This window comes from Anas platyrhynchos, chromosome 2 (genome assembly GCF_047663525.1).
Source record: "Anas platyrhynchos isolate ZD024472 breed Pekin duck chromosome 2, IASCAAS_PekinDuck_T2T, whole genome shotgun sequence".
In the NCBI taxonomy this organism is placed as follows: Eukaryota; Metazoa; Chordata; class Aves; order Anseriformes; family Anatidae; genus Anas; species Anas platyrhynchos.
This window is the reverse complement of record NC_092588.1, coordinates 33162014-33189201: the sequence shown is the minus strand read 5'-3', so window position 1 is coordinate 33189201 and position 27188 is coordinate 33162014. Positions and strand designations below refer to the sequence as shown.

At 38.3% G+C, this 27188-nt stretch overlaps 1 protein-coding gene across 5 annotated transcripts in view; it reads right to left on the bottom strand.

The window, feature by feature from the left end:
* Positions 1 to 27188, bottom strand: part of STAU2 (staufen double-stranded RNA binding protein 2) — a 168843-nt gene that overhangs the window by 100283 nt on the left and 41372 nt on the right. For all 5 annotated transcript variants that reach the window (XM_027452356.3, XM_027452358.3, XM_027452357.3 and 2 more), the window contains exons 6-9: positions 19181 to 19340; positions 13350 to 13457; positions 6027 to 6239; positions 2300 to 2437 (exon numbers count right to left, since the gene is read on the bottom strand). In XM_027452356.3, coding sequence (XP_027308157.1) covers positions 2300 to 2437; positions 6027 to 6239; positions 13350 to 13457; positions 19181 to 19340 — 619 coding nt within the window. The remainder of the gene's footprint in view (positions 1 to 2299; positions 2438 to 6026; positions 6240 to 13349; positions 13458 to 19180; positions 19341 to 27188) is intronic.

The window sequence follows — 27188 nt, the reverse complement described above, 5'->3', positions numbered from 1 at the left end:
TAAAAGAAACCTTAGAGGTCAATGAGCTGAAACATTCTGGAAAAAGCTTAAAAAAATATGAAAAACAGGCACATGATTGTTAAATAAATAATATATTATTCAATCGTTTATGTTATTCAATAATTAATCATTTTCCTTAAATTATCATGTATATATTTTCCTGAAACCTTTATTTTTTTCTTTATTCAAATACCTATTAACTCAAAATAGAAAGAAGGGGTTGTAAATAAATAATAATGATTATGAATATCCCTTTGGCATACATATATAATTAAACAAAAAGATTCAACTACATAAAACAGAAATATTAATAACCTTGAAATAAACCCCTTAACTTCTATGCAGTTTTACAATCACAATTAGAAAATAGCCACTCTGCTACAAGTTTATATGCAATAAAATTGAGGGACTTTAATGGGACAAGACAAAATGATAATTTATAACATAGCTCACAATAAATCAATGTGCTGCTATTTCTCAGACCTGTAAAACTGGTTTAGCTATTATTATAACCTCTATCAAGGATTAAAGGTCTGACTACAAAGAGAAAGAGCTTTCTGAAATTAACTTTGGGAACAGAACACCAACTAATGTCATCAGAGGTTTTCTTCTGTTTATCTAGTGGTCAGGACAAGTAATTGGATCCATTTCATCACATCTAAACTTGCTCTTTGTGTGACAGATAAAAATGAACATATTATCTCTGGATATTTTACTTCCACATTCAATTAAATTAAATGAAAACATTGTTTAAGTAGTTTATACAAAGGCTTTTTATTCTGATAAGGTTTTTTGCATGTCATAATGAATCCACTGAGACTTCCTGAAGGCAGGAGAAAGAGAGGGATGATCTTTGTGTGAAAATATTAGAAAAGGGTAGAAATTGGGCTACAGTGAAAAGCAACTGATCTATGGAATTTCTTTGATTTTTTCTTTCACAAGCCTTCTCAGATTGGGGAATCCTCTGTGTATTCACAGCTTTTAAGATTCCATTTTGATTCAAACCAAGTATTTTACCACTACTGAGAATCCATGAGTGGAAAGCCAAATTCTCAGCCCATCTTTCCAATGCACACAGATCAGATACAGATCTCTAACTGGAGGGTCCAAGCATGTGAAAAGGGATGGTCTGCGACAAGATCACTCTTTTTCAAATAATTTCAGATAGCACAAAAACATGGAAATCCAAGTTATATTCATAAATCTGAACCTGAACAAAAGGAACACAATTATATATATATTATATATATAATATATTATATATATTATATATTATATATATATATATTTTTTTTTTTATTTTTAATTTATTTTTTCGAAGAGAAAATAAATTGTCAAGAAAGACCACTGGGATCCAAGGAAATGAAGATTGCTAGCCTGTCTAGATAGAAATGAAGGAAGGATTTAAAGACTTAAGTTTTTTGTTTTTTTTTGATTTCTGGAGAAGAAGGTGCTTGAACATCATGTTCTGATTGTGATCAGAACTTAAATTTTGGTGTTGTTTGTGGTCAACAAGTCAAAACATGCTCAGGTTTGCTGTTCTGGATTGCCCTGGCACAAAATTACCTCAGTGAAAACATAAGAAAAAATAATCCTTTCCTGTTCCTTATTTTTCTTAACCTGCTGTTGTGCTATCTAACGCAATATATCATGGCTACATCAAATCTTTGCAAATGTTTTTAATTAAAAAAAAAAAAAAAGAAACATTAGTGCATTAGTGATCTACGGTTTGTGTATTACGTACAAATTCTTTAACTGAAGAGGCTAAAATGTGTGATGGAAGGCTGTTTTTGTTGCATTTGAAATAGGAACAAAAGCAACAAACAGATGAAAATCTGAAAGGAGTTCTTAGAAGATTTACAGTGCTACTTTTTAAACCCAAAATGTTTGGTGACTTGTAGCATATTCTCCATATTTCATAATATTTGTTTGTAGTGCAATACTCCATTCAACAACTGCAAAATTTTCTAAAAGACAAGTGAAAGTAAATAAATCATTTATGAAGTGTAACATTAGGGATAAAATCAGAAACAATTAGGTGAAATACAAATAATAGCATAAAAATGTAAAACCACTGCAAGGAAAACTTCTAGAGGGCAAATTACCTAATTGCTATTCGTTTCACCAAAAGAAAGAAGGCAGTTTAAACTGCTACTGGATTTCACACTTCTGTTGTATAAATAACCATAAATCAAAGAGATAAACACGGAGGGATAAGCTTTATATTATGCCACCATTTTTCTTGTGTTTGAACATGACATAGCAAAGGCTCTATCTGTAACACAACAGCAGATGATACCTGCATAACAAACTCTCGACGGCGAGGCATTCCTCTCTCTGAAAGAAGAACATATTCTGGCTCCTTCTCCTTTTTGGCCTGTTGGATCTGAGCCAGACGACTAATGGGATTCATTCCTTGACCATATTCTGGTCCAGTCTAAAACAGGTTTAAGAGAAAGAACCATAATTTCATTGTGCATTAGTATTGTAGATCAGTACAACTGTTGTGCTACCTCTTCTCTAATAGAAAATAGAGAAATAATAATAGAATATAATAATAGAGAAAATAATAATTTTCTTTAATAGAAATAGAGAAAAAAACAATATATTTTGTACCATCTTTTGATCATGAGACAGACAGGAGAATTCCTCAATCTCAAAACCGTGGCATATAATACGCACCTACTGCGTGCCACTGCTGCAGGTAGTGGGCATAGCTGTCATTGGTAAACTACTGATGCCTTCATCTATCTATTTACTACAGAAATGGATAAAAATTATCAGATTCATCAATTATATTTCATTGTCCTATTTCTATGACTCATCCCTCTGGCCCTTAAAAATAGGTTGCCACAATACTGAAACATGCAGTAATATTAAGAGATGGATTTATATGGGGACAAAAAAGATTTGCCATATAACAAGCTGCATTTCTCTCAGCCTTCCATCTCTGCAGTCCTATCTTCCATCCTACAATGCAACTAAAGGTGAAGAAAGCTTACTCTGCATGCAGCTATAGGAATTCAGCCTCAAATGCTTTTAGGCAGTGAAGATAGAGAAGAGAAAGAGAGGAATATCTCCAATGACTAGAAATGTTGCACACTGTGAGCCACCCACAAAGTATTACAGACAATAAACCTCAAAGTAACGTATCAAAATGCATTGCTAATGGGAGAACTGATCTGATGGTGAAGAACAAAAGATCGGAGAAACTGGTCTGTCCAAGATTACAAAGACAGGTGAAAAACTACAGTCCTTGCAAACTGTTTGTATTAGTTCTAAAATCCTTTTAGTACGTTATTATTCTTAATGCTCTGTCAAAACAAACAGCTATGAAAATATTGTTGGTAGAAGGAAAAGAGAAGAAATTAAGATTCAGACACATTTATCTGTGGTTATATTTAATAGATTTATATGCCACAACACAAGAGAAGTACTTACAAATATAAATGGCATTTGAATGCAAAATTGTCTTTATGTTATTGCAATATTTCCTCTTTCTGAAGGTATTTGCAGTATAAGAGAAGATGTAAATTAATGCGTATTTGAGGTTCTCAAATAATAGCAAACAAGTGGTCAAGAACCTAAAGAGATGATCAGCAATTGAAGGCAAAGACCGGAGAGGGATATTATATTAAGAAAGCTGTGCAGCAAATCCTTCCTAGTGTAACTGCTGAAGTCATTAGAGAAGATGTAGGTGAAAGAATGAAGACAATGTCATGCACAAGGGCAGCTGTGTGGGCAAGGAGCCAGGTGGAGACAAAGGGAGAGCAGGCTAAATAAAGTGTAGGCCATAAGATATAGCCTCATAAATATATATATATAGAAGTAAAAAGAAGTTATTGTCACTTTTTTTTGATGCTCAAAGCACGTACAGGTTAAATTAAAAGAAACAGACACAAAAGCATTTCAGGAGTCCGGATATTCAAAAAATAAAAACTTCCTACGTATTTGGGTTATTTTGACTATTAATGTCTGTTTATAAGACGACCAACTTTGGATAATTCAGTTTAAGACTGTAATGGTAAATGGTTTATAGTAAACTAAGAAGTTTTTACATTATTACACCCTTAGCATCTTTCATTTAAAATGAGACAGGCAGAGAAAATCACTCTTTTCAGATCTTGCAGCTTTCAGATCCTTAAAGCTGAAATGATGTTGATTGTTTTGCATGAAGTAACATTTTATGATGAATTTTTCCTAGAAGTTTTTTGAGAATGATATCCTCTGAATATCAGTAGGATCTGGGTATCTAATTACTCTAGATTTTCATGAGAAATCATTTGTTCTGTTTTGAAGGCAAATGAAAAGTGAAAGATGATGGAGTACTTTGTACACTTTCCAAGTCCAGTTTTACAATCTCCAAAATATTTGCTTACTCTAGATGGCTGTTCCTGCACTCAGCATACTCAGTATACAGATTCCTAGCAGTCACCCATTTCTTATATTTATTTATTTTCACAATCCATCTATGCAATATTCAATGAGGACTGAGTTCAAGCCATATTTGATACTCACACTATATTGGTGCAATGCTGCCTAGCACACAAGCTGTGGACATAGCTGTGCATTTCATCAAAACCTGTGCATCATTCCCATTGTTTTCTAATTCAGAAAAATTAAAAAGCTTTTTTTCCTCTCAGGAAAAGAGATGAAATTTAGGTCCTACAGCTATATTCCAAGGTACAGGGTTTGGACACGAAAGTTTCCTGTTATTTCCTGCAGTTCTAGTCTTGAGGTTGCATATTATGAAGCAAAAGTAATTGTGTAACACTAGACAAAAAGTGACCAACTCTCCACCAACATCTACACCAATCTGTCATGAGTTTGAATGGTTAGGTATACATTACATGATATTATGTTGTATAGCTGTAAATGACTATCCAACATGCCAGACAATAGAAAGCCACGTACAAAAAGTTTAATTGCTGCCTCACAGAATAACACTTCCTAAAATAAAATGCAATGGAGAAGATTTTGACCATTTGCAAAAGCATCTTCTTCTGGACTGAGGAGATGACAAGTTAATCTGATTAGCTGTACAATGCTGAGACTAGGCAGTGATGCTTCATAAATGTATGGACACTATGTGGCTGCTTTTGTCAGGTCAAGTGAAAGATTAATTAGCTCAGATGGTTCTTTGTTTCTATATGAATTCAGGATGAATACACAAACCAGGGCTAGTCACTGCAGATTGACTGAATTCTAGAAGTGGTAATAAATCTACTGCCACCAAGAGTAAAAGCATCATTTAAGAAACTTGAGCTCAGAAGAATTCAAAGCCTCTGAACAAAGCCTCATCAGTGCAGCAAGAGGCATATTAACATCCTCTGAGACAGCATACATTTTAATGGAGAGATGTTTCAAGGTCCACAAGTCCTCTGTGGGCTGGTCTGCAATTTTTTTTTTTGAGCTGAAGAACAAATGCTAACCTTAATACAGCCACATGAAACAAAGAAATTATTTTCCTTCAGAGCTTGACAAGTGACACACAAGGCTGAGATGTGAACAAACTCTTGTGTTTGGGTTTTTTTTCTAAATGTTTCAAGAACTACAACTGATTGAAGCTGAGCTCAGAAAACTCCCAAATCCAGCTCCATGAGACGAGGAAGCTGGACTGTGCAACATTTTCCCAGATAACTACTATTTCATATTCTTCAAACTGAGGAGGGGAGAAAGAGAAGGGAGAAATTATATATTCCAATAAGGCCTCTCAAAGAAGATGATGCTTAAAATCTACACGACTGTACAGAGCTGCTCGGAGGGTTCTATCCTCTACTACACTTGAACAAACTTCTGCTGACGTCAGTGATGTGAGCTGGGTTCTTAAGGGACAGCACCTTACAAGCCATTATGTCAGATAATTTCACAGCGCTGTAAGAATGTTTTAAAAAATACAGGTGTATTAGCACAAGCAAGTAACTATATTGACAGAAAATAGCAAGTAAGTCTTTACTGGCTTTAAATCTGAGTAACTGCTACTTTCTAAGCAAATATTCTTAGCTCTGACAGGGGCAGACACATACCTTTAATATTGTTTTTGGACGTTTTTTAAAGTAAAGTTTTGGCTTTTCAATAACAGGAAGAGGAGGAAGCTTCTTTAGTTCTTGTAGGACAGACATTGCAGCACGTTTCTTGGAGAGTTTCTTACTGTTCCCTTCTCCTTCTGCAGTGAATTCACCTACTGTAACTCGTGTAACAAAGCTCTTCATGTGAGGAGGTCCACTTTCTTTAATCACCTTTTAAACAAAAATAAATGGAGACAAATCACCCTATAAGAACATAACAATGTTTATATCTCTGCAATGTACTTACTACCAGTGCATTCTTTCTGGTAACTGAAGGCAACTAGATAGGTTTTCATAAAATCTGGACAAGTGTTAATTGCAGTACCAGGTTTGAGGATAGAAAATTAACACTGATTAGATAACGCAAATTTAACCAGTGCTTCAGTGCTTCACAGAAAATACAGTAGACCTACATTTTCAAAATGTTTTATACATCAGTAACACAGTACATGGCAATAACAGATATTTAAACCAAGGCTACTGTTTTCTCCTTGCAAGGTGCTTCACATAGTGAAGAATTTTAATTCATGAAGGTCCACTAGGCTTTGCTATAGTCCATACAACCTATCCATACAAAATATTCAAAACTATGTTTATACGGTATCACTTTAACCTGTTCATTATTTTTTCTGTTATCATTGAAATCTAGGTTGTTCATGCATGGTCCCAAACTTCCATCTTACAGACCTGTATTTTTTATTAGGATATTTTATGTCCCAGCTGCAAACAGCATTGCCTGCTCTCAACTCTTACCTTGCCACATAGCTCAGACAGATACCATGCACATTTGCAAGGCTGCCGTAGCATCGTCTCCACAACTCTCAGCTGTCCCTCCCAACAGTACAGGAAAGAAAAATCAAGAGAACCACCACAACTCACACAAAAAACAATCAGTTTTGAAATTTTTAATTCATTCATCCCTTTCTAAACATAACAAGCATGAAAGACAGTGAGAAAACCCATTTGAAGTACTCATCCTCTACTAAAAGTTGCAATAATATGAAAAAAATAAAACGGAGATGTTCTGAATGGTGCACCCTCCACTACATTTTTTCTGTTTTCACTTTTGCACACATGCAGGTCTCCTTTGAGGCGGTTATACTTTTAGAATGTAGTCACCCAACAAATCACAGTACTGCACGTGCTAAGATAACCATCTATTCATGTATGCAACATTTATTGGTCTGGATAACGTCTATCAGGAATTAGAGACCTCATCTGGGAAAAGGTTCAGCTATTTTGTTTGATGGGCGGAAACAGCTACCTAATTTAATCTTTGTTGCATGTAATGTTTATAAGGAGAGATTAGAGCATCTGACAGGCACCTCGTTTCGTTGTCTTCAAAATCAATACAAATGCATATTTTTTCAGGAGGTGCAGCAACATCAAATCATTCATTGAAAAAGTGTAATTCTTGAGCAGAAGGAAATGGAGGTAAAGGTGCTAGGGCCTTCTTGGTGCAATAACTGTTTTTTTAATGGGTTGAAACCTTCAACCTTAATATTATTACAACATGTTTTGTATTAAAGTTCTTTTTATCAAGGTCACGTCCCTTGCATTATTTAGTTTTGCTGTTACACTGTAATGAGGTCTCTTTAGGCTTGTATTTCTTTTTTAAGCTCTCTTTTGTGGCAATTTCACCCAGCAAATACAATTATCAGAGCATATATCAATAAAAAGACACAAAATGAAAATTAACAGACAACTTTGTCCGCATTTTCCCAGAACAAGACGGCATCTGTGCCAGCATGGGATTTTTACGTTGCAGTCTGGGAGTGTTCCCACTCTAAGATTCAAGGTAATCATTTCAGAAGTGTTTTCAAGATTACCTCACTTGAAAGTTGCCCACTAGCATTTCACCACACGAGAAGGCGGTTGTGCTTTTGTGGCAGCTTCAGCCAGGGGATGCCGCACAGCCTGCACCAGAGCTGTGATGAGCCCAGTGCCAGGATCTCCCACCTGCAGGCACACGAGGGCTTTGTACCTGTGCTAAATGCCTTCAGCACGCTGCTTCCCTCTTTGTCCTAAAGGTGTAACCTTAATCAGTTAGTGCACAGGGCTACCCAAGTATTACAACACGTTGGCTGTAAAAAAGCAGGGTTGAATTAACATCACTAGGGTCCTTAATCTTTTTGTGGTCTTACTAATACCAGTATATAGGTGTTTCTACTTATATGCAATACAGTGCATTAATAAAATATACAACAATGCGTATACTGACCAGATGAAAAAGGACAAAATAACTTGCTTAAGAAACATAATTGCTGGGTTCCTTAAATATTACTTTTATATAAGTTTTCTCATATATATAAATGCATGCAAATATATATATGAAAAAGAATTTTAATACAAAACCCGACTGTATTTTCATATACATTAAAACATATATATGAAAATATATTTCTTAATATAAAACTAATGTATGTCGGCGTGATTTTCATCTTTTAAAATTTTAGGTATGTAACACAAGGTAAATAATAGCCTGGAAAACATTCAAAACTGTTTCTTTGTTAGTGAGTACAAGAAAAAAAAGTCTGTATTGTCAATGGAATGAACCCCATAGGATTTGGATAGGATCTGGATCCAGCTAAACATCCAAAATTGGTAATTTAGCAAAAAAAATATTTACCTAACAACATTTTTGGTTAAGCCCAGATTTTAGATCTTTTTATTCCATATGATTTCAAACAGTTGTTCTATAAGCCTTGGCACACAAAACACTTAAAAGAAATTCAGCCTTTGCTATCCAAGAACACTATATGCATTAGTACATTAAACCATTTCCTCAGTTGAAAGATATGACCTATGGATCAAATCATGGCTAATTTAAAGTTGAGAATTTGATTAAGGGTGACAGTTCAATACACTTTTCTTTTCTGTTCCACTGATTTAAAGAATAACTCTAGCAAGAGAAAACACATGGGGCCAAAACACATCTAAGGTCAAGTTACATCAAGAGTGAATTTGGCTCAATTTAATGAATCATGCTGACAAATGAAAAACAGCAGTATGATTTCAATGAAAGAGCAATGCTGCTTCAATTATTAATGAGGCTACAGGTAGAAAATTCAAAAGACAGTGACAAGATTAAACAGACATTAAAAAAATAACAGAAAAGACAAAGAATGGGTCAACAAAAACATGTCACCTACATCCATGGTTATTTAGAAAATATCAGTGTATCTCCATGTGCTTGTGTGGGCTGACATGCCAGATTTTCCCAGTTTAAACTAAAAAAGCCTGGATGGTTTACTAAAACAGGAGAAGGAGAGCTACTCAGTACGTCCATCATCCAGTCTGAAAGCCTTCATGCCCAGGAGGCCAGATGCCAGATGGGTGCAAAATGCTGAGAACTGGCTCAGCCTTTCAGAGTCAGCAGTTTGCTCCATTCCTGGCTCAAAATAATAAGCCTCTGCCTCACTGTGATCAGACTGGCATGCAACAAACTTCCCCTCTTTTTCCCAGCAGAGCATTGGAAGGGGATGATAGGGCATAAAATTTGTCTGTTCAGCCACTGCACCCCCTCAGCTCCTGATACCAAGAATGAAACTGAGAATGAAAAAAGTTTATTTGCTATTCTAAAGAAAGAGCACTCCAATCCAAAGAAAAATGCTGAAAATAAAACAGCAACCCAAAACATCCCAAGGCATCTAATGCCTGATGTGAGTACTGTATCATTTCCACACAGCTGTTCTAACACCTTAAGCTGTTGACCTCAGTTATGTCTTCTAGACTCACCTAACTCATTACTGGCAAGTTTGGAAAGAAAAAAACATTTATGTTGCAAGAGAACCAAAGAGGCAAGAATTCAGCCTGTTTCCAAGGAGGAAATAATAAGAATGAGCATCTCAGAGCTATTATAACAATTCCTACAGAAAACAGTTTTGTATCCCTCTCAAAAATTGTTCATCAAGAGTCCCACATATGCTTTGAAAGCTGTATTTTGAATGGTAAGTTGAAAAATAAAGGTTAAGTAAGGATACACCTATGGTCGGTATGGCATAAAGCTTGTTGTTTTTCAGAACTTTTATTTTAGTTACCAAATTAATAGATAGAAATTCCTTAAAATTCTTCCTAAAGCTCCAAGACAATTAAAACTATCCATATTATACAAAACAGGATGAACAGAATGAGTGCATAACTCCCTGTGGCAGAACAGCTGAAATGAAACCATGCACTGGTTCAACATTCATAGTCACACTGAAAAAAAAGAAAACCACTGGGTTCTGCATGCTCTCCTTATTTTGCACCCCTTATGCAATTCTGAGAACGTGTTTACATAGAACTTTACATATCTTTATGACCATTACTTAGTTGCATAACACAGCACTGTTGGAACATTTGCTAAAGCTTCATGAAGAAAAGGCAGATCATTTTATAGCTATCGCACACAAAAAATGCTAGAGAAAGCTTTGATGCCTGCCTGGAATAACACAAAACCATTTGTAAATAAAATCCTATTAGAAACATCAGATCCTGGGGATTACCCATAATTGCTTAGCAGATTTATTGAAATATAAACCAGTACCAAGTTAAATCAAAACTCTATTTTAAAATGTCACCTACACTTAGATTTAAAGGCAGGAAATAACACAAAACTTGTCAGGAGAGCAAGAAAACATCTTTTTCAACGTTGTTAACATTCTTTGGCAAGGGACACATTAGACTTTTCCCGTACTGAGCATCTCTGCCTTCATTCTCTCCTTACTAAATGCTCTCCCTTAAACAAGCTAAATCATAGGAATGAAGTTAAGAGCATATTCAAAGCACTACCCCTCTTTCCATTCCAACATCCAAGCTATTCTTTGATCCATGACCATTCACCTCACTGTATTTTAGTATACTGACTTGTATGGAACTATTCCAAATACTTTTAAATACTTAAGGTAGAAAATGACTTATGTGAAAACTGAAACATTAATTACAACCTTCCTTTTTGAAACACAGGCATGGATTTCCATTTTGTCTGATCTTACACAGGAATTGCATTCTTTCCACATAGCTGCAAACTGATACACCAACACCCCAGACATCTCAGTTTTACCCTTCTAGATTTTACTTTCTTAATATTCTAGTTAGTTCATACGGTATTTATTGCAATTATAGACCATATATATAAAGCACAAATCCATTTGTTAAACCAAGGAATTCCTTGGTCAAAATCAACAGTCAGTATCTTTGGCTCACTTACCTCCCTTCTGACAGATTTCTCAGAAGGTCCAAATAGCTCATCTGACATTGGCCAACCCATGGATATGGGCCAAACACAGCAGTAAATTGTATAAAGCACACTGTACGAGATGCCACACCATTATTTATTTTTTGGTATGCAAATATGTGCATATACCTCAAACGGAAAAATGACTGGAGAAAATAACCATCACCAGTATAGGCACTACCCATGTCCTTTTCATAGTTACTCAGTATACATGCACAACAATATGCAGAAAAGTAAAAGCCAACAATTTTTACATACCACTTACATCAGCTTTTTCTGCATTATTTAAATAAATAAATAAAAATAGATTGGAAGTCTGGTGGTTCCTAACACAATAACATCAGATTTTTACAACTAGTTTGTGTAAGAACTTTCTCATCGGAAAAATTCTGCTGTTGCGATCACTCACTCTCCCAGCCAGTTCATTGATTGCATTGGAGCTATTCCAAATATTCTTTGTTACTTAAGGTAAACAAAGGTGTCAGAGGCAGATTCATAGATAAAGGCTTAAGTAGAGACAGATAAGGAATCAAACAGTGTAGAAGATAAAAAGATAGTCTTGATTTTCTGAAAACAGAGCATCACATGCAAAGCATCTTAATGGGAACTTTTGTACTGTATGAATGCTTACACAAAGATTGTCTGACTCTATTTTGAAGATTATTTCAAGTCAGATTGAGCGTGGCCACTAATTCGAATGTTTAGCATTATAAAAAAGATACTTGAACTGTCTTTCTACCATCCACTGGTTTCCAAACAAATATTAGGGTTATAATTCTTTTGAAAGAGCATCTAATTTAATAATAAAAAGTCAGCGTCTTAGATTTTGACATTAACTACCTGGACTTGTGCAAAGCATTTGATACTGTCTCACACAATATCCTTGTCTCTAAATTGGAGAGACACAGATTTGATGGATGGACCACTCAGTGGCTAAGTGGCTGGATGGTCACGCTCAAGTTGTTGCAGCTCAATGTCCAAGTGGAGATCAGTAGCAGTGTTCCTCAGGGGCAGCATTGGTACCACCAGCAAGTTTTCCAATGACACCAAGCTGTGTGGTGCAGTCGACGGACACACTGGAGGGAAGGGATGCCATCCAGAGGGACCCGGACAGGCTTGAGAGTTGGGCCTGTGCAAACCTCATGAGGTTCAACAAGGCCAAGTGCAAGGTCCTGCATCTGGGCCAGTGGAATCCCAAGCACAAATACAGGGTGAGAGAATAGATTAGGAGCAGCCCTGATGAGAAGGACCTGAGGGTTTTGATGGATGAGAAGCTCAACATGAGACAGCAGTGTGAGCTTGCAGCCCAGAAAGCCAACCATATCCTGGGCTTCATTAAAAGAAGCATTGCCAAAGGCTGAGGGAGGTGATTCTTCCCCTCTACTTTGTTCTCGTGAGACTCCACCTGGAGCCCTGCATTCACTTCTGGGGTCCTCAGCACAAGAAGGACATGGACCTATTAGAACAAGTCCAGAGGACAGTCACAAAGATGATCAGAGGGCTGGAGCACCTCTCCTGTGAAGACAGGCTGAGGGAGTTGGGGTTGTTCAGCCTGGTGAATAGAAAGCACCAGGGAGGCCTTATAGTGAGTGACCTTCCAATATTTAAAGGGGGCCTATGTGAAAGCTGTGGAGGGACTCTTTGTTAGCAAGTGTAGTGATAGGACAAGGAATAATGCTTTTAAACCAAAAAAGGTACATTTAGATTAGATATTCAGAAGAAATTCTGTACTATGTGGTAGGCACTGGCACAGGTTGCCCAGAGAAGCTGTGGATGCCCCATCCCTGGAGGTGTTCAAGGCCAGGCTGGATGGGGCTTTGAGCAACCTGGTCTGTTGGGAGGTGTCCCTGCCCATGGCAGAGGGTTGGAATTAGATGATCTTAAAGGCCCCTTCCAACCCAAACCATTCTATGATTCTATGAGTTTGATACATTACCAAAATTATCTATTTATAACTTACATGATTTTAACTGTTATATTCATAAAGAACTAACTTTTCAACTGTGTTAAATGTTAGTGTTTTTTTAATACCTTCTAAGCAAACATACATATAGAACACATACCTCAAAACTGACGGGTATATTGCGCTTCAAAGCAATTTCAAACACTACACTTATCTCAGACTTGTTTGCATCTTTATCTTCTTCTGTTTCTTTTCCTGCTTCTCCATTCTGAAAATGAAGAACATGTGATCATAATAAATTTTTTAGAAGATAAAAAGTAATATAACATGCTCTTTTCCCCACTTCTCAGACACTTCTGAGTTCTCCGGTCACACTGCAAATCAGTGTCCATATACCCATCTCAGCACCCCACTACCAGCCACCTGCTGACCTGTGAATATATACATATATATGATGCAATTATGCTTCACATTAAAGTAGCATGTACACATTATTTTATAAACTCATGACAGATAACAAAATAACTTGTACAAATTAGCCATTAATAAGGCATGGTTAATAATCATCTGAATACATGCTTCAAACATGAGTACTGAAGAACCTGTGACCTGCTTTATAGTCTCTCTGTGGGTACCCCTTCCAAGCAAGTCTCCTACACTTGCTAAGAAGGGCTGAAGACTGTACTTCTCTCAGAAGAAATTCAGTGAATCACCCCCACACTTTGACTGGGTCACCAGGTTACAGGTGTCCTCAGCAGGTCCAGCTGTTTAATGGCCCCTCCGTAGACTTCCCTCTGGGAGTTACGACCAGTATGAAAAGGTAGTGACAGAGAACAGCTTGCTCAACACAGAACTTTATTTATTTATCCATAGGAACATAACAAACAGAGAGGATAAGAGAGAAAAAAAACAAAAGGCATATGCAAACATTATCCTGCCTAAAATTCAGCTTTGCTTTGCACTTTAGGTAAGTCCTATTTTTCTCAGACAGCCAACAGCATGGGGACCAAACAGTTATCGCCTTCTGCAACTGCTGCCTTTTGGTGTTTGCCCCCAGGACACGCTTTCCTTAGTTCCCAGAGGCTTATCTCTCAGCTACTTTCAAACTGCAACACTCTGAAAGTTTCAAACTGGGATCTCTCAACAACCTTCTAGCCTTGGCTAGAATCCTAAATTTTTATTAGTGGAGGTAAACATCAAAGAAGTTTGGGCTGAACTAGGTGGATTCCTGCAGTTTCCATCTTACATAATAAAGTCTGATCTAAATCTTCAACCACCAGCACAGCTACAAAATCCAGACACTGAAGCTAAAAAACAACATCAAAAAGCATTAGGCTCTTCACAATAACAATGACATTTATCAATATTGTATCTACCATTTCTCAATTCTTAATGTCTATTTTATCTAACATAAAGCAGGACCAGATATTGCAGCTGTAGTCAAGTATAACATGGAGACTTGGAGCACTGTTTGTCTGACTGGTTGCAAAATGTTGACTCTGAAAAAGCAATTTAGTTCCCTGCAATTGATCTGGAGCTAAATACGAGACAAAACTGATAAATTCTGTAGAACCTGCTGAAAATAAAGGGCACAGTGTAAAGCTGCAACAAGGGCAGTTAGAATGAAATTATGTAGGACCTCTAGCTCATTTCATATAATGGAATGTAAAGTACTATTGAAATCAGGAATGTAGGTCATTATAGGACAAGCAAAGCATTGATTCAGTGAAGGACTTAAGTTTGCTGAGAATAATCATCTGAACAGAGTTAAAAGGACAATATTTAAAAGTCAAAATGTATTTTCAGATATACAGAATGTCAAACGAAAAGTGGAGTAACAACCTTAATGAAAATCTTATTCAATATGATGTTCAATTAAGTTTGATATATAAAGGATGCTGATAATGTGAAAGGCAGATAAAAAAGCCAAATGGATGAACAGCTGGTTAGAGAACAACTTTACACAGAGACACTATCAGTTCTACAAAAAGAAAAAAAAAATTACTTAAGCATAAACTGTAAATACATATATGTATTCATGGTCTGAACTTGGGTAGACCTGTGCGGTGTCAAGAGTTGGACTTGATGATCCTTAAGGGTCCCTTCCAACTCAGGATATTCTATGATTCTATGATTCTATATAGGGGACAGATATTGGATAGCTCTGGGCTAGATTTAGCAAAGACAAGAACTATTACATAGAAAATGAAGTTAGATGAATTTAGCTTCATTTAGCTTCAAACCATATAATTTATCTTTGAAAGACGGAATAATTAGTCACTTGCATAATTTGCATAACATAATATACAGTTCTCTGGTATTGACATTGAGTGCACTTGGCCAGCAAGCCTTTAAGTCAATAATTTTTAGGTTTTCCAGCTACACTCTAGCTTAACCAGATATATGGACTCCAATGTAGAAATTAGTGTTTGAAATTTCCCAATTAATACGAACACACTGGTACAGAAAATCACTGAAAGTCCCTTCTGCCCTTAAAATTTCAGTCCTCGCATTTTTTTCCACCAAACACAGCAGAGAGTTTTAACTGCAAGTGGAAACTAGGGAGGAACACAGACTTTAAGGCTCAGGCCTTAGTGCTGAGCAATGAAGTTTCAAGCCTTAGTCATCTGACTTCCCCAGATTCAGGAAGGTAAAATACGTCCAGGAGTGTCCCAAGTACTTTGAATTTAAATTTGATCCTCATTCCAGAACTGACACTTTAATTGTAAGGCCTTTCTTAGCCTCAAATCTATGAGACAGCAAGGTGCTTTGGCAGGCACACAATAGTTCTTTTATGAGAGCAGCTTCAGATTCACCTATACCCCTGCGCTGTTTGCTGCTTGTTTCTTCTTTCTGCTCTCACCTTCTGCTTTCCACACATTTGTGCAGGGAAGTATTAAAATGATAGTATTCTTTTTCAATGGTTTAAAATGGGTAAGTAATTTTACCCTTAACTAAGTTTAAAAAACAAAAAAAAAAAAAGGAAAACATAGATGGAAGAAGAATATATATAAGCATCATAAAGCAAATACAGTTCTGAAGGCCAGAGGTTAAAACCATGTACTTATTGTGCTATTTTCCACAGATCCCATTCCAGTGAAGTTCACTGAGTTACTAATGGGATGCAGGGCTAGATCAGTCTCAGCAGGTGTGTTGTCAGCAAGGTTTTGGTCAACAGCAAGTTGAAGTGTCCAGTGACCAGCATACCCTTGCAGCCCAAAGGGACAAGAGTACCCTGGGGTACATCAAGTACAGCATTGCTGTACTTGTTGGAAGGGATTGTCCCGCTCTACTCTGCTCTGGTGTGGCCTCACCTCGAGCACTATGTGCAGTTCTGGGTGCCACAGGACATGAAACTATTAGAGAGTATGCAAAAGAGGACCACAAAGATGGTAAAGGGTCTAGAAGGCAAGATGGGGGAGCGGCTGAGGTCCCTTGGTTTGGTCAGCCCAGAGCAGAGCAGGCTGAAGGGAGGCCTCATGGCAGCCTGCAGCTCCCTCACGAGGGGAGTGGAGGGGGAGGCGCTGAGCTCTGCTCTCTGGGGACAGCGACAGGACCCGAGGGAACAGCATGGAGCTGGGACAGGGGAGGGTCAGGCTGGGAGTTAGGGAAAGGTTCTATACCCAGAGGGTGGTCGGGCACTGGGACGGGCTCCCCAGGGCAGTGGTCACAGCACATAGACCATCAGAGTTCAATAAGCATTTGGACAACACTCTCAGACAAATGGTCTGATTTTTGGGTGGTCCTGTGTGGATTCGATGGTCCTTGTAGGCCCCTTCCAACTCAGGATATTCTATGATTCTCTCTCCCCACTCTGCTCTCAGTGGAAGCACAGTGGAAGTGCCTAGGGCATATAGCTTTAATGCATGCATGAGGTGTCATGAATCATGCATCCTCCCTGGCTGATCCCAACAGGTCACTTCTGCTGAAGGAAGCAGGGCTCAAGTGAGCTGGAGCAAGTTCCATGGTGAAGACATATCCCACCACTCTGCAATTCACATGACCAGCAACAGGGAAGTACCCAAACCTTGGCACCATGAGGTCTTAGCTCTGCTTCAACCTGACACTTCTCCAGACAGCTGCACCCATCTCTATACAACGCAGCTCTCCCATGCAACATTTTCCAGTAAGCCATGTCTCTTCATGGGTCAGAGTCAGAGATGATTCTTCATCATCACTGCCCCACAGCCAGCTCCCTTTAGCCTCAGCATGACCAAGCCACATGTGTTTTCCTTAGGACTTCAGTTTCCTACACACAGACACCTGATATTGAGATCCTATGTTATCCCATCTGGTCTTCAGCTGCTGAACTCCCACAGATCTTACCAGTAACTACATGACTGTTTTGCCTAACCCACAGTATTCTCTCCTGATAATTCCTCCCTAATTTTTCTCATAGCTTATAGTGGACTTGATTCAGTTTACATACATTATTTATTGTGGTAAAGAGAATACAGTCACTTTGCTACCTCATGAGAGAGACAACAACAGAGAATGCTACAAGAATTTAGGAAACTCAACGTGCCATGACTACATCTTGTAAAAGCCAGCAAATCCACATAGACACTAATCAAAATAGATACTAAATAGACCTGATCAGACAAGAATGTTAATTAAAGATTTTACTTCTTTTGCTAGGTAAATACCATACATACACAGGCTATAAAAACAGTATATAAATCAGGCATGCACCCATGTTATATATATTATTTACTTCCTTTTATGACTTACTATCCAATGCAGTTAGATAAGAATAGTCCACTTTCTAATCTCATTAGCTCCTATCTTGAATTCAAATAATCTTCTTATAATATATGTTAAACATAATTTCAAAGAATTTCAACTAAGAATATGTTGAGCTGAAAATATGTTTCCATAATATGAGATTCCCACTCAGGATTGCACTTACGATTTATCATCAACTGATGATAAATCATTTAAATCATTTATCTAGAAACCAGAAGCGAAAGGAAGGGAATGAACACTGAAAAAGAAACTGATTCTTCCTAAGACTTCCAGTATTATTTTTTTTAACAAATTTTCTGTTTAAAAAAAAAAACAAAAAACACAAACAAATGATATGAAATAAGTGAATTTGAAGAGAACTTCCTGATTCACAAAAATGACATAGCAAAACAAAAGGGTGAGTCAAAGTCTCTTGGGATCTAAAGGAACAAATAGATCCAGGGTGAGGCAGAAAGAACATAGATCTTTCTATGACAAAGAAAAACTCCATTCTTAAAAAGTAGCTTAGAACAACTATACAAGACATCGAAGATACTTTCAGTAATGTTTTGTATTGTGCACAGGATTTTAGCAGGCATCATCAGAAACAGCATAGAAAATAAAAATTAAAAAAAAGTTTGTCTCATATTGCTCATTTTTAAAAATAATTTTATTTGTATTTGTCTGTTTCATTTGCAAAGATTATTCTGTGATTAATTTTCTGCTAAAATATTTTTTTAAATATGCCATTATTTTCATTTTAAGTAGCACTATACACCATTTATATACACAGCAGTGAGAAAGTTAATTATACAAAAAAGGACTAAATAGCTGAAAGACTAAACACATCAGACAGCTGTGCAGTGAGCTCTGTCATGGTCTTAGGTACTCTGGAGACAAAGTCACTTTTATGGCACAACAGACATTTAAGATTAATAATTCATTCTTCATGAAGCCACTGTTTAAGTCAACATTTTCTGGACTTTTGGTATAAACTAATATTTTTTTCTTCTAATTTTTCTTTAATCTGTTGACAATCTCATCTTTAAAATACATGCTTATTTTTACTATTTAAGTCTTGTTCTATGTTAGAAGTGCAGTCATAAAGAAATAACACTAACCATTTGTTCATACTGCTTCTCTGTTACTAAGGCTAATATGAAAAAAAAGCACTAAAAACTAAACATTAAAAAACTGGTAAGTAGATTGTTGGACTTGGTACCTTAATGTGAAGATTGGGAACAGTACGCTTTCTGAAACACAAACCTGAGGTAATTTTTCTGGAATAGGCTCATTCTGGAGAGCTTGAAGGGCCTTCATTGCAGCATTATGTCTAGCAGCTTGACGAGTCTTTCCTTCACCAAAAAACTCACTGTTGCCAACAGTTAACTGGACATAGAATATTTTAGGCACTGGGCAGTGATACCTGTAAAGAAGTCATGAACAAATTAATGTAAACCTATACGTAAGAAAGTAGCAATGCGAGTCATGAATTTTAACCATCAACTGTATGCAATACAGAGCAGTAGTTAGGAGTACAACCAACATTATCTTCCCTCACGTAGTAATACCCAGCACTTAGATACATGACCATTCATCATCACGGCCACTGGTAATTCTGATGGCAGCACGTACATGCATGCCAGATCTTCACACACATTTCCATGTCTCTGCAACAAGCTGTGCTTCAGGTCAGCAGCCCACCTCTGCCCTGTTTCTGGTCTGAGTTTTAAGAGGATTAGCCCCAGAACTGAAAGTTCCTGTATAAGCCAACAATTCCTGTTGCAGGAGAAAGTGGCATGGAGGAAGAAGAAACACAAGGGCTCTCACACAAAGGCTCTGAAACAAGCCTGCGTAGCTCAGCTCCTGGGGACAACAGATGGAAAGCCAGATGTCAGAGAGTGAGGGACCTGGATGATGTACTTCTGGACTCTATAAGTTCAAGTATTTAAATTGTTGTAGAGGATAAGAAGGACTTCTCTTCCAAAAGTGTAACAGAGGGTAGGGAGAAGCACTCCTCCAGCACTGTGGTAGCCAAACATTTTGCAGGCACTGAAAGAAAAGCATCAATCACCACCCCACCATCTTCCCTTTTTCCCCCCCTTACAGAAAAATTTCCAAATACAATGGCAGAGTTTGTTGTTTTGAATAGGTTTGAGAGGAACTGGAAGAAAGATAAAGCAAAAAAATGAAAAGTTTTCCTATGAACCAGCACGGCTGGTTCCTCAGTAGAAGCACTACCTTTATTCATATCATCAACTCTATTTTCAGTAATAAAAACAGCTAACCCAATCCACAGTCCCTACCCTGAAACATGTCTCTTGCTAGCAGAAAATGAAGAAAAAGAGATAATGTCATTATTGGTTTGGGGAGGTCCTGTCACAGCACTGTGGCAACTACAAACATAACAACTTGTCTTCATGAAAGTATTCCCCATCACCACCACCCCTGACTCAGAAAAAGTGATTCAGCACAGATATTTTTTTTTTATTATAGTTACTGTTAAAATTATAATCTTCACAGAAAATCATGAAAAAAGTCCTCATATTGTACTCTAAATAGGTAAGGGAATTTGCTTCATGCTCTATGGTCTAGTCTGCCTGAGGCTCCTTTCTCAGTGTCTCTTCTAACACACTGGAGATTTCTTCCTTGGAAAAAATACACACATATCAGAAGTGTTTTCTCATTTATGAAACATAACTTTACAACAACGTAAAAAAGCCTGGAATTCTGAAAGCTTGGCCAAGAGCTAGGTCCATCACAACAAAATTAGAATCACTCAAAAGCACAGCAACATACTACATTTCTCCTTCTTCCTCTTAAAGGATCCTTATTAAAATGTGCTCGCTTTGTTTCTGTCTTGACGTAGGTAGTGATTTTTGTATGAATACTTTCTTAATTTTCATTAATAACTGTAACTGATTTGTTTCGATTATAAAACAAAATACAATCTTGTTCAGTTAGCAGCACACTACAAATCAAATCAAGTGCGAATAAGCACTCCAGTCTCAGTGTCCCTGAACTTTGTGCCTAGTTCTAACAATACATTTATATGGAAAGAGCAAAACCATAACACTGGCTCCAACAAGCCTCCAGCTATAGGGCCTTGGAGGGGTGAGCTAAGTTGCCTTTATGACATGCAAGAAGTGGGTACTTTCTTTGCTTTCCTGTTTACAGTTTAACACGGTTATAGGGAATTATTAAGGCTTGGAAATGCATTTTCTATGTAATATTTTCATAAAATTATAGAATAACTTGGGTTGGAAAGGATCCTGGAGGTTATTTAGTCTAGTACAGTGCCCAAAGCAGGGTCAAACTCCAAAACTACAGCATCTTTTTCAGGCATTGTCCAAGGTGTTTTGGATATCTCCAAAGATGGAGATTCCAAAGGCAATTCAACACATTCTCTAGGCAATCTGCTGCAGTGTCTGAGTGCTCTTTCTGGAAGAACCTTTTTTTTCTCACACACAGCTGTAATTTCCCTTGCTGAAACATGTATCCGTTACCTGTTAACTTCTTGTTGTGCATTGCTTTGTCTTCTTTACAACCACTCATCTTACAGGTGAAGACCACAGTCAGCTCTCCACCCCTACTTAGTTTCCTCTTCCCCAAACTAAACAAACATGGCTCCTTTAGCATCTTCTCATACATCATGAGGTAGTCATGACTGATACACTCCAGAAACCTCCTGGATTGCTTGTGCCATGCTGTTCTGTACCTCCAGCAGATACCAGGGTGGTCAAAGTCTGCGCCATGAGGATCAGGACCTGTGACCATGAGGCTTCTTCCAATTATGTGAAAAACACCTCATCTACTTCTTCATGATCACGCAGTCTGTAGGAGACACCCACCACAATTTTGCCCACATTGGTCTGCCCTCCTGTCCTAACCCATCAGGTGTCTCATTATTCATCCCGTGGCAGAGCTCCGTGCATTCCCACCACGCACATACATGTAAAGCACAACACACTGCCCTTGCCATGTCAGCCTATCCTTCCTAAAGATGCACGCATCAATTACAGCACTCCTGATGCATGAGCTATCCCAACACCTCTCTCTGATTCCAGTGAGGTTGTAGCCTGCATCTGCACGTAGTCCTCCCTTTCCTCCTGTTGTTCCCTGTGCTAAGTGCATGAGTATACTTGCATTTCATGGCACCCAATACTGCTGATTTCACAGACAAGGTGTAAGGCCTTCCTCCTCATGCTATCCTGTAGGCTCTTCCTTATTTGTGGGCATACACTTGGGGTGAGCCCCATCACCCCTGCTTTGCTGGTTTCAGGGCCTCTCTTGTCAGCATCATCTTTGCTAATAACTTGATCCATCACTTCCTCACTTGACTGTAGGTCAATTCCACTCTCCACCACTCCTGCTTTACAGCTCTCTTCACTAGATTGGCCAGCCTATTGATAAAGGTGCTTGCTCTACTTGGTAAGGTACACCCTGTCTCTTCCAAGCATTGATCCTCAAAAAGGGTGCCACAGATGTAAAAAGCCCATCTCTGTAGTTATGTAGCCATGACTGTTAGGTTCCATGTGTCCCCTGGTGCCCACAATGAAGAGCAGCAGGTAATGCACAGGAACAGACAACCCTTGGCAGTCTCTCCACAATGCCTCAATCCAAGCCCTTGGCAAGCAGCAGACCTCCCTGCACAGCAGGTCAGGTTCACAGAGAGGGATCTCCATCCCCTGCAACAGAAAGTTGCCCACTGCTGCTTCCTTGTGGTGATGCTGCAGGGCTCAGGCTCAGCTGGATTGGACACCCCAGGCACTTACTGCCATGGCACTGAACCTGTAGATGCAGAGCTGATGGTGGAGATGGAGCCTTCCTCCTGATACTAAAAGTTACAGGCTTCCAGCCTTCACCATCACAGGACTCTCCACCTCCCTGCCCAGTAAGCACTGACTCCTCTCTCCCTGCTCCTCCTTTGGTACAGTTGGGGTTTCAGGCTTTTGTACCTGCAGTGTCTCAGAAAAGAATAATCCCTTACTCATTAGTGATGTTAGCACAGTTTGCTGACCTCTTTCTGCTTCTCCTTTACATGGTAACACAGATCCTCTGCCAAACCACAGCTCCTGTAGAAAAAAAACCAACACTGTCTCCTCCTGCCCCAGCTTCAGCACTCCCTGCAGCTGGAGGTTTGGAGAGCTTCATCTTCCCTCTGGAGCAAGGTCTGACTCAAGGCCTCAGATATACCAGGGACAGCTTCACCAGATGGTTTTCGGAACTGTGCCGTGTGGTGTGTCACCACCACTGCTGAACACACAAACATTGTTCTCAGCAATGCCTGTCCCCATCCTGTGTGAATTACTGTGCAAGCTGCTGCATCAGCTGGCTGCCTTGGAGAGCAGTGCTCTGAGAGGTGGGAGTGCTCCGAGTGCTAGGGCTGCTAGAGCTTGCTAGACACAGCAGCATCCTTTAGCTATCCTGTCCCTGCAGCAATAGACAACCTCTGTTTTTAGACAGAAGAAAAAAAAAAAAAGGTAGTGCTATTAGCAGCTACCTCTATTTGAAGAAATTCCAAATCCATCAGAAGTTCTTGCTTCTTGTTCAGCTAGCAGGCTTACCTTTCTCTCCACTACAAGCGATGGAGGAAAGCCCATGAACCTTAATCCATTTCACACATTCAGATCCCGCAACAGGCCCTCTCTCTTTCCCTCACCCCTCCCCAACTTTTCTTTTAAAGAGTGTTTAGGGAGCTATTTATGTGATAATATGGAAAAATGATATTCAGCCTGTGGCTCTAGAGCCTCATGCAGCTCTTTGGCATTGGCAGAATGATTAGGTTTTTACATGGTTTTGATTAAATTTTTCTTGTTCTGCATGGCCTCAGGCAGAATTAGGAGCACTGATAACATGAACATTGCCAGGGACGTGCAAAGGAACACCTGAAATCCTTAGAAAACGGCCTAAATCAGAGAGGACATTGGCTTCTCTACAACATGGGAAGTATCAAATAGAAACAAAACATCCTTAGCTTTCCAGTGTGAGGACAGTGTCTGCATTAACAAAAGCCTTAAAAGTAATCATAATATTATGGCCTGAAAGTAGAGTGCAATGATTAAACTGAGTTTTACTACATGATGGCTCTGCATCCTAGAGAGGCACACTCACTGGAGGAACCACACCATGCAAGGTTAAGATGTCATACCTGCCACTGATCACTAGCAAACCTTCCCAAAACACATTTGAGTTGCCAAAGGGCCTGAAAATCAATCTTCGACACTCAGAATTTGTTGATTATTACACAACAACACAGTGGCACAGTATTTTCTGTCACAAGCAATTGACCCCTACACTTCTTAGCCCTTTATAGATCTGTTCAATCACGGAGCTGGAGCAGGCAGGATTTCTAACAGCAACACTTCACACACAGACACGTGAGGCTTCTGAAAGTTTTTTAAACCACCTATATGTAAAAAATACACATCTCCCTGCATTCTACACTGCAGCTGCAAAGGTTAGGGTTTTTCTTTGGAAAAAATCCCTACGCACAAAAGATTCCCACATGATACTGACACAGTCCACAGAGCAAAAACTGTAATGCACATCCAAAGGAAAGAAGACTACAAGAACAGAAAACAGAAGGCAATACACATATGAAATGATACACTCAATCAGAACATGATAAAGGATAATACTTTAACGAGCAGTCAGATATAACCTATTAAAACAAGTTAATCTTCATCTGGCTTTTCTGGACATTTGAGATCTCCTCAAGATCTCTGACATATGAGGTCTGGAGAGCAGGTTCTCTTCATTCCCTCTAAGTTCTATAGCATCAGAAAACCACACTTTAGCAAATGCCATTGGTATCAGAATTGAATAGCCAAACCTGAAAAAGGATATTTGATCTATGACTGTGACCTTGAATGCCAAGTTCCAGCAATGAGCAAATATTTACAACTAGTTATAAACCCCTAAAAATAGGGGTTCATAACAGAAATGCTGACAGACCTTAACTAAGTCGGTGTGAGCGGGCGCCACTATAATTAAATAAATCACCAAGGTCTGTTGACAATTAGAAAACTCATTTTGGTTTGCCACAGAGACAAACAAAAATTCTGTTCATTATAATTTTACTGGAATATGATGTCATAACATGTAAGCATACTGAAACAATCTGCTGCTTTTCTAGCCAAAATATTAATTGCATACTAAGGAGCCCTTGGGGCCTCTTCCTTTTTGGCCATCAAATCCACACACACAAAGACAAATAAAGTATTAGTACATACGTTATGCGTTCATATTGCATTTCCTGCATTTCTCTGGATTCCTCAATGGCATAAATGCTTCTGATAAATATTGTTACTTTATTCTTAGAAGGGGGAAAAAAACAAGTGCAAGCTGAAGCTCAAGGAAATCAGAAAGTTTATTTAGACTTAGCCTCCAGTTTAAAACTCCAGTGAGATTTTGTCTAAATTCTAATGGCCCACGTATTCTTCACCTATGTAAAAAACAGTAAATAAACCCATTAATTCCCCACTACAGAAGTGTTACAGTAATCATTATCCTATTCCCATTTCGTATTGCAAGTGAAGAGGAACGAGGACCGGTTTGGCCAAGACGAGGGCTGCTAAAACATGAGATCCAAACTGGTACAGCAAAGTCATTCTTCGGATGCCAGCTCCATGCTGAAAGGGCCATTCTCTGCTCCCGTCCCTCGGGCTCCTTTTCCACTGCGGTTCAGTTGAGCTGGCAGCCCCGCGGACATGGCTCAACCAGAATAACGCTGGGAGCTGTGTGAGTGGAGGGACAGAGAGCCACAGGCTGTGCAGGGGAGTAGGAAACAGCATTCACTGCGAACAACTTCTCCATAACATCTGAAATTTCTCTAGGGGAGCAAGTTGCTTAGTGCAGCTGTTCCCTGGCCATGGCCTGTTTTTCTAAGCAGTCCATTAGCCACTTGGATTTCTTACAGATGTGAGTTCTACGTTTTGAAGAAGGAAACATCCAGTATAGCCACTTTTGTCTTCATACAGTCTACCTCCTGGTTCTTTCAGCAGCTCCACAACAACACCTGGGAACAAAGAGACTCTTTTCCAGGAACTCCTTTTGAGAACCAGAGCCCACTATCCCTGAATCAGTCTGGCTGTCCTCTTCTAGATTGCCTCCACGTTCTCCAAAACCATTCTTCAAGCAAGCAAGACAGAAATGTTTCACTTTTAAGCCACTTACATCCCTTTTTAGATAGAGAGATAAATTTTTGAAGTTTCTCTTCAGCTGATTTATTTATACAGCCTATTAGTTTTCACTTTTCATAATGTTGACATTCCCTCAGTCACACAGATGAGATAAAAAGAAATATATATATATAAATCATGCAAACTTGTCCCAGATTATCCTTCATTCACCAAATGGTTTAAACTATAATCTGAGTCTTTAAAAATCTGATAAAATTAATGTAGTTAATTCTGGATGAGTCAATATTTTTTCTCTATTTAATATGTCCTACTATCAGTTTATGAAGCCAGTTTTGGTCCAGCTATAGAACCCTCTTCCTAAGGAATATCATGTTTAATTGCCTATGTCAAAATTGTAAAGAATAATCAAGTGGTGGAAATATGTTATTTAAAAAAGATTCAAAAGCATCTGATAATTTTTATTTGATTGTTTGTTTGTTTTTTTTTGTTTTTTTTTTTGTTTGTTTTTTTTTTAGGAATAGTGAGAAAACATATGAAAGAAGCTTTCTACTTTAAGACATTCAAACTCCCAAAATTCCATATTTCAAATGTATGAATATAAGCAAATCCTGAACTAAACAATCAAATGCCATGAGTTGCAGGCACTATATAGTCCTCTCTGTCATCAAGGTCTCTTAGAAAACAAAACAGATGCATGCTTCCAGTATTTCTACTGGGAGGATGACCTAGAAGCTGAGATGATACTTGGGAATCTTCTAATGTCCAGCCTGGCTATACTTCCATGTCATGTTTTGTGCCAACATTACCCTTTCACTTACATAGCTCAGTTACTTTTTTTGTTCCGTTTACCTTTCAAGGTCAGCATTTCTGTTCCCTCTCAGACTTTGGTTTGCAAGTGGGCAAGTCAAGATATTTTAGAATTCTTCTGCTGAATTAAGGGCTACCCACTGTCCTCATAATTCTTCATAGCTCTTCCCTATAATTGCTTCTGTTCCTGAACATAAGGATTAATCACAGTTGATGATAAACCATATGAAAGACTGACAGTGTTCAGTATTACAGAAGTAATTTATATACTTTTATATAATGCATCAGTCCTCACAATTATCCAGTTCTTCCTGTGCATTTTG